The sequence below is a fragment of the Asterias amurensis genome, chromosome 11 (assembly GCF_032118995.1).
Source record: "Asterias amurensis chromosome 11, ASM3211899v1".
Lineage (NCBI taxonomy): Eukaryota > Metazoa > Echinodermata > Asteroidea > Forcipulatida > Asteriidae > Asterias > Asterias amurensis.
The window spans coordinates 6,716,747-6,732,189 of NC_092658.1; the positions used below are offsets into that span (position 1 = coordinate 6,716,747).

General features: G+C 39.8%; 1 protein-coding gene across 1 annotated transcript; it reads right to left on the minus strand.

Moving 5' to 3' along the window:
- Window positions 1-7,115: 7,115 nt before the first annotated feature.
- LOC139944593 (protein Tob1-like) lies at window positions 7,116-14,325 on the minus strand. Its single transcript, XM_071941648.1, has 2 exons — window positions 14,173-14,325; window positions 7,116-10,774 (listed from the first exon to the last, which is right to left on the minus strand). Exon 2 carries the CDS (start codon window positions 10,733-10,735, stop codon window positions 9,674-9,676), a length of 1,062 nt encoding a protein of 353 aa, XP_071797749.1. The 5' UTR covers window positions 10,736-10,774; window positions 14,173-14,325; the 3' UTR covers window positions 7,116-9,673.
- Window positions 14,326-15,443: the final 1,118 nt, after the last annotated feature.

The following is a 15,443-nucleotide window of genomic DNA, read 5'->3' on the forward strand; positions in this document are numbered from 1 at the left end:
CTGCAGCGTCCCCCTTCCCCGCAATAAAAGCATGACCCAACGACTGACTAAACCCACTCCACCTGCCACCCACCCCACCCCACCCCACCCCACCCCACCCCACCCCTTCACCCCTGTGCCCCCACCTACAAAGATCCTATAGCTACGCCGCTGGTATCGATAAACATTACGGAGATTGTTTTAAAAGCATAAGGTCAACGCACTTGCAGTGCCCCTCTCAAAATCCACCCTCCCCTACTACTTTTATAACAAGAAAACTCCTCAGTGAAAAATACCTCCCACATCCTATATAGTTGCCATGGCAATCGGGTATAATTGCGTGGGGAAAAATATGACGGGTGCATTCGATGGTTGACAGGTGGAATTTTAATTAGTGGCTGGATTTTGCAGCAACACAAGTACGGAGTATTTTTAACAGTGTCGCGGGGCTGATACTGCAAAAATATTTGTCTGGTTTTTCTGTCAACTGAATCGTTACTGGGTCTTGTATTAATTTTTTACTACCTTCTGATAAGCTCTTTCTTACAGGCAAAGTGTACCTTTGTAACAGTCTTTGTTTTTAATTCTTACCTGTGGCGGTTGCGTCTTTGAGATCTCCACAAAGAATAATCCCTATACTATAAGAATACGCAATTATGAAAAAAAAGTATCTGAGAGTATAGCGTTTCTCATATCCAAATTTTAGAGGGATAAAAACTAATATCTTTTTGTTCTCAAAATACTTTATACTTTCGAAAGCTGCAGTTTTTATAACCAAGCAAGCTTGTATTGTCATTCATTTTATGAGTAGTTGCCATACGATATACCGTCCCGAAAAGTAATTCATGCTAGGAATTTGCTTTCCTTCGCGCTCCTTTCCTGTTCTTTTCTCTTCGTCTTCGGTTTCTTTTTCTTCTTATTCGTTCGCTTCTTCGTTTTCCTTACGGATATTATCAAATATCCTAATGCTTATTTTGGGGTGCTATTTATCATTATGCCTCTTGTGATCAGCTAGGTTGTTGCCCAACGTGGGAGGTTATTTATTTTAAAGGAAGGGTGCGGGGGTGGAGCATTTTGTACTTTCCTGGTTCATCACAAAATGTAGTTGATCAAAACGACTTGATGACACGAGTGAACTATGCGAGACGTACGATAGTCTCATGCCTGTATGCTTCGTTTTTGAAAGGGCTCGGGCACCAAGGCATTTTCTTTAGTAAAGAGCACCCTATGAGGAAATTGTACATTTATTCTGGAGCATTTCAAGAGCACCAATGCAATGACCAGGCAATCGCCTTCGCTGGGCTGGGCACTCGCCTCCCCCACACCACTTCTACACTCTACTCTTATCTATGCACCGAAATTCGGAGCCCAATTTCAAAGGGGCGCACCCCTCTAAACAGAGAATAAACAGTATTCTAGACAATTGAAGACTCAAATAAAAGGGAAAACAGTGTAACAAAATTGCCCAATTGCGTGAATTGTGGCCTGTTGACTTCCAACTTGATGTGTTTTGGATGACATAGAGCAAGGACCAGACCCATGAACATTTTTCAAGATTGATGCTCCGAAGTTTGGAAAATTACACTGTCATTTTGATTTAGAGGGTGATGACTCAATTACGGGCACTGGGACTCCTCTTGTTGAAATGAGCAAAAGCCAATGATTGTTTTCTTCTGTAAATAGCTGCGAGACAGGTGTTTTGTCGTGGCTTCTTGAACATTAAGCATTTTACAATGTATGGGGGGATGGGAGTATAATACTATAGTCTTATGGAATAATGCTTTGTCTGCTTATTAAGTAGAAATGAACAGGATACCAGTCATTATTTTGTACTTATGGCATGGTAGTCTGTAACCTTATTCTAGTAAAAGCGAGATTGTGTTTGTGCTTAGCTATTTTTGTATGCTTAAGCAGCTCTATTGAAGATGGCTCAGATCACAAGATGAAGTTTTTATCGTCAGAGAGCTCCATCTCCTCTATGGCCTCTATATAGTTGCGGGGGTTGAGAAGGTTGGTAAGACCGGAGCTTAAATTACATCTTTACCTCAGGGAAGATCCTAGAAGCGGCTAATTTGTTTTATTTAGGTCGAGGGCCGACAGAAATGTCATTTTGACCTTATTGTGGTAAAGTTGGTGACCATTTATTTACAAAATTAGTTAAAAAAACACTAATTTGTTTTGTGCATTCGTTTTGGTTTTTTTTTTTTATGTATAAAGACCGTGGTGTACGATGCAGTAGACATAGTTACTTTTTTTCTATAGAGGTTGTTGATTGCTTAAAGCCATTGGACCCTTTCGGTTCAGAAAAAAAAAAATTCACAGATTTACAAATAACTTACAGGGTTTACAGAAGGCAATGGTGAAAGACTTCTCTTGAAATATTATTCCATGAAATGCTTTACTTTTTGAGAAAACAGCAAAACAATATAAATTCTCGTTAACGAGAATTACGGATTTATTTTAAACACATGTCATGACACGGCGAAACGCACGGAAACAAGGGTGGGTTTTTCCGTTGTTTTCTCCCGACTCCGATGACCGATTGAGCCTAAATTTTCACAGGTTTGTTATTTGATATAGAAGTTGTGGTACACAAAGTGTGGGCCTTGGGCAACACTGTTTACCGAAAGGGTCCAATGGCTTTAAAGGCAGCGGACACTATTGGCAATTTCTCAAAATTATTATTATCATAAAACCTTTCTTGGTTACAAGTAATGGGGAGAGGTTGTGAGAAACGGCTACCTCTGAAGTAATGTAGTTTTCGAGAAAGAAGTAATTTTCCACGAATTTTATTTCCACCTTATTTCCACCTCATATTTAGAATTTGAGGTCTCGAAATCAAGCGTCTGAAAGCACGCAACTTCTCGTGACGGGGTGGGTTTTTGTCTTTCATTAATATCTCGCAACTTCGACGACCAATTGAGCTCAAATTTTCACAGGTTTGTTATTTTATGCATAATGCTGAGATACTCCAACTGTGAAGACTTGTCTTTGACAATTACCAATAGTGTCCAGTGTCTTTAATGACAGGTGCAGAAAAATTTTCGTTCATGAATAGAATCATTTTTATCAAGCTGGTTAGGACATAACTGTTCCTTAGATCGCAGTTGAAAATAACCGGTGCGCGCCTTTTTTGAGCCCGCAACAGCGCCCTCATTTGTCAGACGTCAGTGCATCTTGAAAACTTTTTGTCGAATGTCACAAACTCATTCAGAAATACTTGCCAAAAAACAGACCAGCGTAAAATAAAACAATAAGACTTTCTTAAAAAAGGGTGATATTTTGATGATTTTTGTTGATGGGGGTGGGAACTTTAAAGGCAGTGGACACTATTGGTAAATACTCAAAATAATTGTTAGCATAAAACCTTATTGGTAACGAGTATTGGGGAGAGGTTGACAGTATAAAACATTGTGAGAAATGGCTCCCTACGAAGTGGCGTAGTTTTCGAGAAAGAAGTAAATTTCCACGATATTGATTTCGAAAACCCAGATTTAGAATTTGAGGTCTCGAAATCAAGCATCTAAACGCACACAACAAGGTTGCGACAAGGTTTTTTTTTGTCCCATTAATATCTCGCAACTTTCGACGGTCAATAAATTGAGCTCAAATTTTCACAGGTTTGTTATTTTCTGCATATGTTGAGATACACCAAGTGAGACGACTGGTTTTTGACAATTACCAATAGTGTCCAGTGTCTTTAATATGCAATTCGGGAATACACGTTGACAACGAGTGGGCACGAAAGAAGCGGGAAAGGTCACAGTGAGTAATCAGAGAGTGATGTTGACAAGCTAAGGAGCGGTATTGCCTGAGACTTGAGGTGTTTGCTCAAGATTCCTAGAAACTCGTAGGTGTTCAAAACTAGACCTAAGACGGTGGCTGAAATACAGAGAGAAACAATTCAAATTGGAGGGTGGCTTTTCCTTGTTTTGGACGATGCAGTGTTTATTGAAAACATGTCCTCTCTTGTAAATATTATGATTGTAAACTTGTTTTGGACTTGTAAAATCGCTAACCCCAAAGCGTTCTGATGGGGGTGGGGGAGGGGGGCAGTCTTTCTAGTCTCACTTGTTATTTTATTTCTCTTTGTACGTTTTTCATGATTTCAGGAATTCTCTTAAAATCCAATTCTTTTTTTCGTAAAGCAGTCACCTAAACAGAAGGAAGAAGAGGTGTGTTCTGCTTCTGGATGGGTGGACTGTCCCTTTAAGGTCAGAAAAGCCCTTACTTTAAAGTGCCTCACTGGTCCTTGCTCGATAATCTGATGATGTTTGTTGTCAGTTTGTTCGCTGTTCCTGCTAGGATTGTTTACGCGATATCACAAATACGGGAGGACTGTCGAGTGTGCCCCTTTAAGATCCGAAAAGCCACAGTACATTGTGCTTCGCTGGTCCTTGCTCTATGGTCTGATGTTTGTTAGTGTGTTCGCTGCTTCCTGCCGAAGTCTTCAGAGGATGCCACTTTAAGATCAGAAAATCCCCTACAAATACAGTAGGCCTCCTTGCATCTGATGTTGTTGGTGTTCTCCCTACCTCCTGCAAAGACTGTAGAGTGTGCCCCTTTAAGATCCGAGAAGCCCTTACATTGTGCTCCTTGCATCTGATGTTGTTAGTTTTCTCCCTGCCTCCTGCAAAGACTGTCGAGTGTGCCTCTTTAAGATCCGAGAAACCCTTACATTGTGCTCCTTGCATCTGATGTTGTTAGTTTTCTCCCTGCCTCCTGCAAAGACTGTCGAGTGTGCCCCTTTAAGATCCGAGAAGCCCTTACATTGTGCTCCTTGCATCTGATGTTGTTAGTTTTCTCCCTGCCTCCTGCAAACGGCTGTCGAGTGTGCCCCTTTAAGATCCGAGAAGCCCTTACATTGTGCTCCTTGCATCTGATGTTGTTAGTTTTCTCCCTGCCTCCTGCAAAGACTGTCGAGTGTGCCCCTTTAAGATCCGAAAAGCCAGTACATTGTGCTTCGCTGGTCCTTGCTCTATGGTCTGATGTTGTTAGTGTGTTCGCTGCTTCCTGCCGAAGTCTTCAGAGGATGCCCCTTTAAGATCAGAAAATCCCCAACATTACAGTTGGCCTCCTTGCATCTGATGTTGTTGGTGTTCTCCCTACCTCCTGCAAAGACTGTAGAGTGTGCCCCTTTAAGATCCGAGAAGCCCTTACATTGTGCTCCTTGCATCTGATGTTGTTAGTGTTCTCTCTGCTTCCTGCAAAAGACTGTCGAGTGTGCGCCTTTAAGATCCGGAAAGCCCTTACATTACAGTGCTCCTTACATCTGATGTTGTTAGTGTTCTCTCTGCCTCCTGCAAAAGACTGTCGAGTGTGCGCCTTTAAGATCCGGAAAGCCCTTACATTACAGTGCTCCTTACATCTGATGTTGTTAGTGTTCTCCCTGCCTCTCCAGGTGTAAAGATAACCTTCAGAATTATCTCTAAGATGTACCGTTACCATGGAAACACTTATGTCATCCGAGGTTGGAACGCACGACATATTCTAATCTTTGATTGAGTTTTGGACGGGTGAGTTATTCATTGATAGACAGCGATAGTTTTTCTTTAACAAAAATCAAGACAGTTTGCATAAAAGCCCTCACTGATGTATTATGTGCTGCTGATGAACACTACATCCCGTTGTGGGCGCTGTGGAGGGCATTGACATGAAAAGTGTGAACACAAATTGAAGAAGTGCCCAGACGTTTGCCCTCTTACGCTGTCATGGGTAAACGTCTTGCCAGGATCGTATAAGGTTTATTTTTTTGTATGTAATGTCAATTTCACAGGGAGGGTGTTTTTCTTCATCTGTCAAGTATTGTGGCAAAATGGCAAAGTTCGGAGGATGTTTTTCTAAGACGGAGAGATCGTGTATTGACGTAGTTTGACAATGAAAATGTCAACATTCTAAAGGATGGTTATTTTAATTTATTTGACCCTTAGATTAGGAAACGTCAATGCTGGGATTTCCGTTGCAGTTGACGGACAACTATTTGCCCGAAAACAATTTCTTAAACTTCATTCTTCAATCGAACAAGGTTTATTTTATTTAAAAATTTATATTTTTAATTAAGCATGTGCATACGTAGTGTTGAATTTGATTGGATTGATCATTATCTTTTTGTACATGAACTGGGTCCAATATCATAGCGCTGCTTAACGGTAAGCAAATTTACTGTAAAATTACTGTAGCAGAAAATGTGCTTAAGCCTTAGCGTACTTCACAAGTTAGCAGAAAAATTGGGCGGCCATATTGCGTGTTTACCGTGGATTTGCATTGTGACGTCATTTATTTTCATGCGGTATGCACCGTAAGGTTAGATGGCCTATTCGTGTGCTTATACGGTTAGCAGCGCTGTGAAATGGGAATCGTGCAGTAAGCACAAAATCGGCCGCTAAGCAGCGCTATGAAATTGGGCCCTGGTCTGGTTGTTGGGGGGGGGGGTGGCAGCAGGCTATACATGTACAGCTTTGGAAATTACATGGAATGAAAGTCTGACTATAGCATTCTAAATGTAGCTGGAACTTCATGTGCTGTGTTGTTGTGAATAAATTCTGCTGGCCTTTAAATGTTTGTGGAATATAATAATTTATATACAATTGTGTCCCTTCTGCTCCACAGAATCGGATGTGAATACATAATGAGGGAAACTCTCATTCCTACCATTCGGGTGTCCCACCATTCAAATCTGCCCCAATGCATAAAAACATTTTCTATTTCCTTCCATTCAATCTCATGTGCCCAGATCGAGGCTCGGTGGTAGTACAACACTGACTTGATAAACAGGGCCCAATTTCATAGAGCTGCTAAGCAAAAAGAAATGCTTAGCATGAAATTTCTTCCTTGATAAAATAAACAGGATTACCAACAAAATCTCCATTTGTTGCATACTGCTTGTTACTGGTATTCAGCTGATGTTTGCTGAATCCTGAAAATCATGTGGAAATTTTGTTGGTAATCCTGTTTTTATCGAGACAGAAATTTCATGCTAAGCAAATTTGTGTGCTTAGCAGCTTTATGAAATTGGGCCCAGGACATAAACCTTGCCTTTCACTTCTCCTTTTTCACAGACTGTTAACTGACGAACAATGACAGACAATGACGAACAAATTGTTGTTCATTTCAAAACAAAATTTATTTTTCTTACGTCTGTTAATTATAAATAAGTTGATCAAGCCATATACAGATTACATGCACCATCGTGACATATCATCTCTTATTGCACAATACAAACCAGCTCAGATCATTTCAATACAATGTTTCAATGTTACCAAAATAGTAAGAAATTGCATTTAAAACCTCAAAATCTAAGTTTATATTTTTTTTTCAAATGAAAGTACTAAAATAGAAATTTGGTATCAAATACAGTAGACTTGTGACATCTCATATGTTGTTAGTATAAACAAAGTAGCTACTGTTGTTTTTAATAATGAGATATTATAATAACGCTTAATGTTTTACTAATTTTCCTTCATAAGAATCCACGACAAAAAACAAAAATTCCACATTTGTGGCATCTGAACATAGAAAAACATAACGAGAAATGACAAAGTCCCCCAAATACCAGTTAAAACAATATAAACAGTAAAACAACGCTTTGGTATTTTTGTTTTGTTTCATGCGTCAACATATCAAAATACGGTTACCCCATCCTCAAGAGAGAACCTATGAAATATATATATATATAATATCTATATTTTAGTATATAACGCTGGTTCAAAAAATTGATAAGAAAACTCGTAAATAAAATAAGTGGAGTGTTTTATCTTGTATTCTTACACAATACTATATTAATTTAAACAAACACAGAGTCGAGTGCAAACATGGTACAACTTGCTTTTACGTACGCCATTTTGTGTTTGATGAGCAGTGACGTCAAAATCATTATCCACGTCATCTTGTAATTGGAGTTCTATTATCTGGTTATTTTTTTCAGGAACAGAAATTGCAGTTAGGCGGCTCAGCCAAAACATCATGAAAATTTCGAAACATTTATTTTTCTCCCTAAAAAATAAAGTGGCTTATATTTAGTTTTACCATGAAGCCGCCTAGTAGACCTTTCTATTGAAGATAAACTATGCTGGTTGGCATTGACGTCTTAATGTTAGCAAAACATTCAACTGTGTTCACATAATTGTGACCAACTTCAACATTTCTGAAAATGTTCAGTTCAGGAAAAATGCATCTCTTATTTGTTTACTTTGTTTCCAAAAGAATCCAACACTATTTTTTGAATGTGTGTAACATCGTTACAAACTTTTGACTATGTGGTCTTGCATTGCATTTATGGCTTCCCGTAGTTAGTTTTCATGTTTGGGCTGTGACGTTTAGGAAGGTATATTGTGCCATGTTCCTTGTCTGCAATGGCGATAACTAATGCTGTTGCTCATCATACCAAAAAGGGGTTCAGGCTATTTGCCATTGAAGCCTTTCTGTGGATTAGAAACATTTAGTTATTAATATAGCTGCATCATGACTAAAGTATACGGTATAACCTTAAGCGTCACTAGTTTCAAAAGCTTCAAGATTATTGTACCTTAAAATCGAGATTTATTCATTTCAGTCAAAGAACCACAAATGGAGATCAGGCGTGTGTTTGTTACAATCCAATACATAATAATATTCCAGAGGCCAAATACATGAATAATACATTCCACGACTGATTCAGCTGTGTAAATTTACATACCTCAAACTTCATCAAAATGCGATCAGTTATCACCTTGTTATGCCATATAGCGATTTACAAACTGAATAAAACAGCCGTTGACTATTAATTTTAACTATTCATTGCTAGTCTCTCAATGAAATCTACCCGACCCTTTAACATGACATTATTTTAAATGCCAATCAGTCACTCACTTTTTGATAAAACAGCCGTCTAATGACATTAATGAAGAAATTTGACACCCAACGAGTGCTGCATTTCAATTTATATTTAGCATGGCGAACAGACAGTCACTAAACTTTCCAATGTCGCTTCATCGGAAAAAAATCGGTATGTGTGACCGCAAGAGAATCTTTGGTGAAGAAGTGATCACAATGCAAGGACTTTGAACGAGTTGAATGACTGTCTCTATTATACAAGGAATGTGGAGTTATCCTCCACGCATGACATTCATGTAGGCTTCTTCGATAAATTCCTATCATAGTACTCCCGTAGAAGAAATGTTTCTTGACCCCGAATGATCCATTCGACATTCACTCACAAGATGGTTCGCAAGTCACAGTGCATGTAATTCTTCAAACTGTACTATTATTTTACAAAACATCTATCTTCAACAAAGCATGAAAAACATCTGACCGCTTCATCAACTTAAAAAAATATGATACTCAGTTTAGATTGAGAAAGAATGTAAAAATATCATTGTGAAAATTATTTACTTGATTTTTTTTATTTTATAATCTATATAATTTGATATCAATAATATAAAAAAGCTATACGAGTCAAAAGGGCTCAGTGTCATCGCGCAGCCGCAGTGGGCCGAGTTGCATTCTGAAAAATGTAAAAGTGGCATTCCCGTGGCGGGAGAGAAAAGACGTGATTTGGTTTAGAACCGAAACCTTCTGCTGAACTGCTGCTGTACATTCAGTTCGAGTTACTATGGTTACAAGTGACCAAATACACGACAATTTTATAATGATTTTTGTATAATGGAAGTTCAGTGCTTTCTTCAAGTCGTCACCTGGACGTCTTAGGTGCGAGCTTTCAGTTAGCTGCGATTAGAGACTGGTGACCATATTGGTCAGTGGACGGTAGGGCTGCGTTTAGGCTGTCGTAGATCATCCACGACTCATGGTTAGCTTGCGTGTGGTTGCTCTGGGAGGAGTCGAACCCCAGACCAGCTGGGTAAGACTGTGGAGGAGGTGGAGTCTCGCTCCAGTACCCAAAGCCACCATCATCCTTGCCCTGGACGAGTGGGAATTCGCGACCCCCAACGGGCGAGCGTTGACTGCGAAATCCTTTCATCGCCGATCGCTGTTTCATGTAGTTGGCGAACTCTGTCGGGGAGAGCTGTTGAAAGTTAACTTTCTTGCCTGCGGACTTTAGCTTAGTGGAGCCGAATTTGGTCTGGGCAAAGGACGCCGCAGTGAAGGTGAGAGAAGACGGTCTCGAGAGTGGGGCTGCTGGTAGTCTTGGCTTACTGGAGACTGGGGCTGGAGAGGGAACTGTTGGCGGCAACGGGTGGAGTGCCTGCGGGTGGGGGAGGGGTTGGTGTGGGGCAGGAGTCGGGAGTCCCAGCTGGACCATCGGCTGAAATCCCAAGGCAGACACCGGTGATAGTGAAATCCCCCTCATGGATGACGTCAACGAGTCCATTGTCATTGGCAGGAAATCCTCAGCCTCGGGGTTGAAGTTGAACTGGTTCGGACCGGCCAGATCCAGTTCACACTGGATTGATCCAGCAGATTTGGCGCGCTTCTCGCGGTAGATTACTGTGACTGTTCCTTTCTCGCCCATACGATAGGACACCTCCCCTGGATCAACCCAGATGCTGAGCTCATGCTGGAGGGCCTCAGATAGCTCTCCCGCCTCCAGGCCGCTCCTCTGTATTGCCATTGCAACGGCAGCATCCATCTCCCTGGTGCCAATGCGGAGACATCTATAACCCGAGCCCTTGCATGGGGATTCCGGGTACCAGTGCCCGTTGAATTTGTTGACGAGAGATTTGTCGAGCTCGTCGGCAAATAGGTCTTGTTTATGACGGGGAAGCTTGGAGCACAGCTGCTCCAAGATGAACGTGATTGCGCATTGAACTTCAGGCTTCATAATGACAGGTTGGAGACCGAGTGAAAAGACTTGTTTGATCTGCAGCAAAGAAGAGATAGAAAAAAACGGTACTTCGATTACTTCTACGTCAGATATTGTGACCAGAAACTAAAGTTGGAACAAAACACATTGAAGTCACTTGCTATTAAATTTTGGTAATTACTGATATGTTGTGTTCCTGGATACTTTGGGTATATCTGATAAGGCTCACAAAACTACCGCATTGTTTATATATTTGCTTTGCAAATAAAGACAAAACCGCAAAACACCTAAAGCTAATAATGGTAATTTCTCACCAATCATACCCCTTTAAAGCATCATGAGTAACTCCGGCATGATAAGTATTACACTTTATCACTGGCACGCGCCGAGTCCTATACCCTGGACCAGTGACACATCGTTCTCTCTTGGGATAGGTTTAAATTTGGATCCCTGACTCCCCCTATGTACAATCATGCAAGAATCGTCCCAGGAGTCAATCGAGGCCGTGGATGTGACTTAATGGCCTGTGACACATACCCTATTGTGGGCTCATGGTCTCACTGCACATTTTCAATGATCACAGAGTAATCATGCTTAAGAAACTAATCAGTAAAAATGTTACCCAAATGTTTGTGTGTGTGTATGGGGGGGCGGGGTGGGGACGTACAACAAAAGGGGAACTTCACTGATATGTGTATAATGTAACTTCACTGATATGTGTATAATGTATTCATTACCACATGAGCAAAATCGTACTGCGTAGGTGCGCATGTGTTGGCTGACATTAAAACATACATCACAAAAGGTGTGAAAAACAATGGGGTCCACGTTTGTCGTGACGAAGAGATTAAACAACGGGGTTATTCGTTACCACATGAGCAAAATTGTACTGAGTGAGTGCGCATGTGTTGGCTGACAATAAAACATACTTTACAAAAGGTGTGAAAAACAATGGGGTCCACGTTTGTCGTGACGAAGTGTTTAAACAAAGGGAATCCACCATGGTCATTGCGTGCTCGTGTTTGTGTGCAACAGATATTGCAAGTCAAAAACCAGTTATACAGCCCAACAGTGTGTGCAATTCAAACTAGTTTGTTGTCCCGTTTCTTTGATACCATAATGATGAACTGCGAACATTTTTTGTTTTACATCACACGAATTCCAACTGGTATTTCTACAATGCGTGGGTTATTTTTCAATCGTGAATGTCATGAGTTGCTTGTATTTCAAGATGGCTTAAAATGTTTGAAGCGAACACACGTGTCCCAAATGCCAACCTTGTGACATTCCCTTTAATGGCATTGACCACAAGGGGGCAAGCACTCGTACGAGGCTTTACCATGACTCGGCGGGCCCAAAACAGAGCCTTGAGGAAGCATTATTCATTCATGGGGTGTCTCTGCGGACCGCGAACGCAAGGTCTTGATAAATTAATACTGGGCAGTGTGTCATCGGACTTGAATTTTTTTATCCTGGATAAGTTTTTTGTGTGGATATTTTAAGTATTTTAGAAAGACTGACTCATTATATTGAAGGCCACCATATGTAGTCAAAGGGATTGCACGTACACAAGTTTTCCAATTTAACCCATCCCCATAAAATGTAGTGTTTTTTATTAATATTAATTGTTTTGAAAGAAACACCTTAAAGACACTGTACACTATTGGTAATTGTCAAAGACCAGTCTTCTCACTTGGTGTATCTCAACATATGCATAAAATAACAAACCTGTGAAAATTTGAGCTCAATCGGTCGTCGAAGTTGCGAGATAATAATGAAAGAAAAAAAACCTTGTCACACGAAGTTGTGTGCTTTCAGATGCTTGATTTCGAGACCTCAAATTATAAATCTGAGGTCTCGAAATCAAATTTGTGGAAATTACTTCTTTCTCGAAAACTACGTCACTTCAGGGGGAGCCCTTTTTCACAATCTTTTATACTTTCAACCTCTCCCCATTACTCGTTACCAAGTGAGGTTTAATGCTGATAATTATTTTGAGTAATTACCAATAGTGTCCACTGCCTTTAAACTTATTCAAGTAAATTCAGGATACAGGCTTCGTGTAAACACTTTTGCCGTCTCAAGAAATCAAATAAACAAAATTACTTAGATACGCTGTATCAGTAAGAGCCATTTTCTATTGAATCTATAAGGCTATACAGCCTGCGCTAATATTAACCTTCCTTTGAAACTACACAACAAAGGGAGTTTGATGAGGTGACTTCCGTCCCCAAATTAGGGATGGTCTTGAACAAGAAAGTATGCCATTGTTATCCTTAAAGGGTAACCACATTTTCTTAACACTATAGAACAAAAAAACAAAAACAGTGCCAGAAAGAAAGAATTGGCATAAAATAAATTGAAATAAAAACATAGACCGGAAAACAGCATTAGTGAAACTTCCCTTTAATTACTAATAAAAATGCAACAAAATGTGTTACATGCACACCTGGCCATATGGCTGTATAAAAATGCACCAACAGACGCTTAATGTTTTTGTCCAAATTATTATTCGCTTTCCATTTATTTTGTTCGCTTTTTTTGTCTTCCTATTTTTTTTGCCAGGTGCAAAAATTCATCAAACTGAATTGTTATAATTAAAAACATATGATCAAAACTCAATGTTGTAAACCAAAATACATCCGTTCGTTTTGTTTAAAATGTTTGAAATGTCATAGTTTTTGAGCTACCAACTTATAAAGCATCATTTTTGGACAATTTGCAAAAAAAAAAAATTTTAAATCTGAAAGAACGTATGGTTAGGCACTGACTTTCCCTATATATCAAACTTTATAATCATCTTTATTTATAATCACACTTGGGTGATTTTCAATTGTTTTCTATGGGCTGACATCTAACCTAGCAGGCCTATTGTCATCATATTGCTATTAATGTACAGCGCAGTGCTGGTTGAGCGATGTGTTAGTACATGAGTATAGGTTGAGTGTTATTCCATATGGTTGAAGCAAGGGTTGAGGACATAAATAGTGAAATCCATGCGTGGGTGTTGTGAATGCATCCATTGCACGTAGCTTTACCTCATTATTATGCTCACATTCAAAATAGACGCATTTTACGATGGAAAACAGCTCCAAGTTCAGCCTTGCTGTCAGATAATATTTTGTTTACAAGGTAGACATTTTATACATTAAATTTAGAAGATTGCGACTATTTGTGTACTTAGTATTTGCTGTATAACTAGGGTGTAGGTATCATTATATTCCACAAAATACATTGGTCATCGCAGGTTGCACAAAACAACTAATAACCAAGAATTGACAAGAAATTCAATTTAAGTCAGATTTGATAAACAATCTTAAAGACTCTACATAATAAAATACACATTCAACTTGAAACTATTGATAAATTAAACTTAAACAACAGAGCGTTTCTAAAATATATACACAAATAAAAACATAAACCATATCAATGATTAAAATAAAAGAAATACTCACTTTTTGTGTTCGTTTCCGAGACCGACTTCTAGAGAGATTTCAATAGATGTTGAAACAGATGCTGTGGATGGTGCACTGTGTGCTAAGACCGCGTGGCTGTGTGTGTTAATTCCTATCCAAGGCGGTTCCTACGTACGTAGTTCTCTCGCTGACGTCTGAACTATCGAATGTCACCTGCTGCAAAAATCTCCCGTTTTTATTCACCGTCTCCCGACCATTGACGGAACTAGTTTATGTTAATTTGATGGTTGAGTGCGCGTGTGTGTACACCATCTGGACGATAGGTTTTTTCCCCAATTCTTTTATCAGCAATTAATACGAGATATGTTTTCATTTGAGGCTCGCGACCCGGGAAAAGATTACAGTGTGGACTTGGTAACAAAGCGGCTCAGGAAAAAGAAAACCACTGTGGCTTGGAAGTACTTTGGCGGATTAATAACACCAGCTGAAAGGTCATGAATATGTATGAGAGGAAGTAAAGTACACCGGCTACGATTGGCTGCCCGGAGCGGAAGCATAATTTGACAATTATCTTGTTTTGCTGACGTCAGTAGTCGGTATTTTCAGCTCAGTGTGATTGTTATGTATGCAAGTTTAGGGTTGCCGGCTGGCGGCCCACACGACTAGCAACGTGCTCGACGGCACGGCTCGTGGTCCAACGCACGACAAAAAAAAAACCTTCATGGACGATAAGTATGCTAATTTTAGGCTCGCGAATCGCACGTGCCGCTTTTGGGTTTGGGATCGCGGACTGTCTGGGGGAACAAAGATGGGAACTATTTATGAATGAGATGGGGTTTGAGGGGAAATAATTGATTGGCTATTGATGACTTAACCTTTGTATAGACGCAACATTTTAGGAAGTATCCTTTTGGGTATTGCCCCGAGAGCAACTCGGTAACAACTGTGTCTTTAAAATAAATATTTCTGCTTCAGTGTTTTTGTTGTTTACCTATCCCAGTTGTCTCTGACACGAACACATTTTTAGGACAGTACAGTCTAATCATGGAGGTAGAAATGGTCTAATAAAACACCAATGGGGGTGTCAATATGTTATTTCAAGATAACCAGTCGGATAAATATATAATTGATGAAGTGTCAAAACTAAACAACCACATTGTTACCGATGAAGGCCATTTACATAAACCTCTAATCGTGCATCTCTTTATAACACATGGCTAATTCCCAATGCTGGTCATCATAAGTTAATGTTCCTTCTGTCATCTAGTCTTCCATTTGTCTGGTCTGACCATACAACTAGTATAGACCTG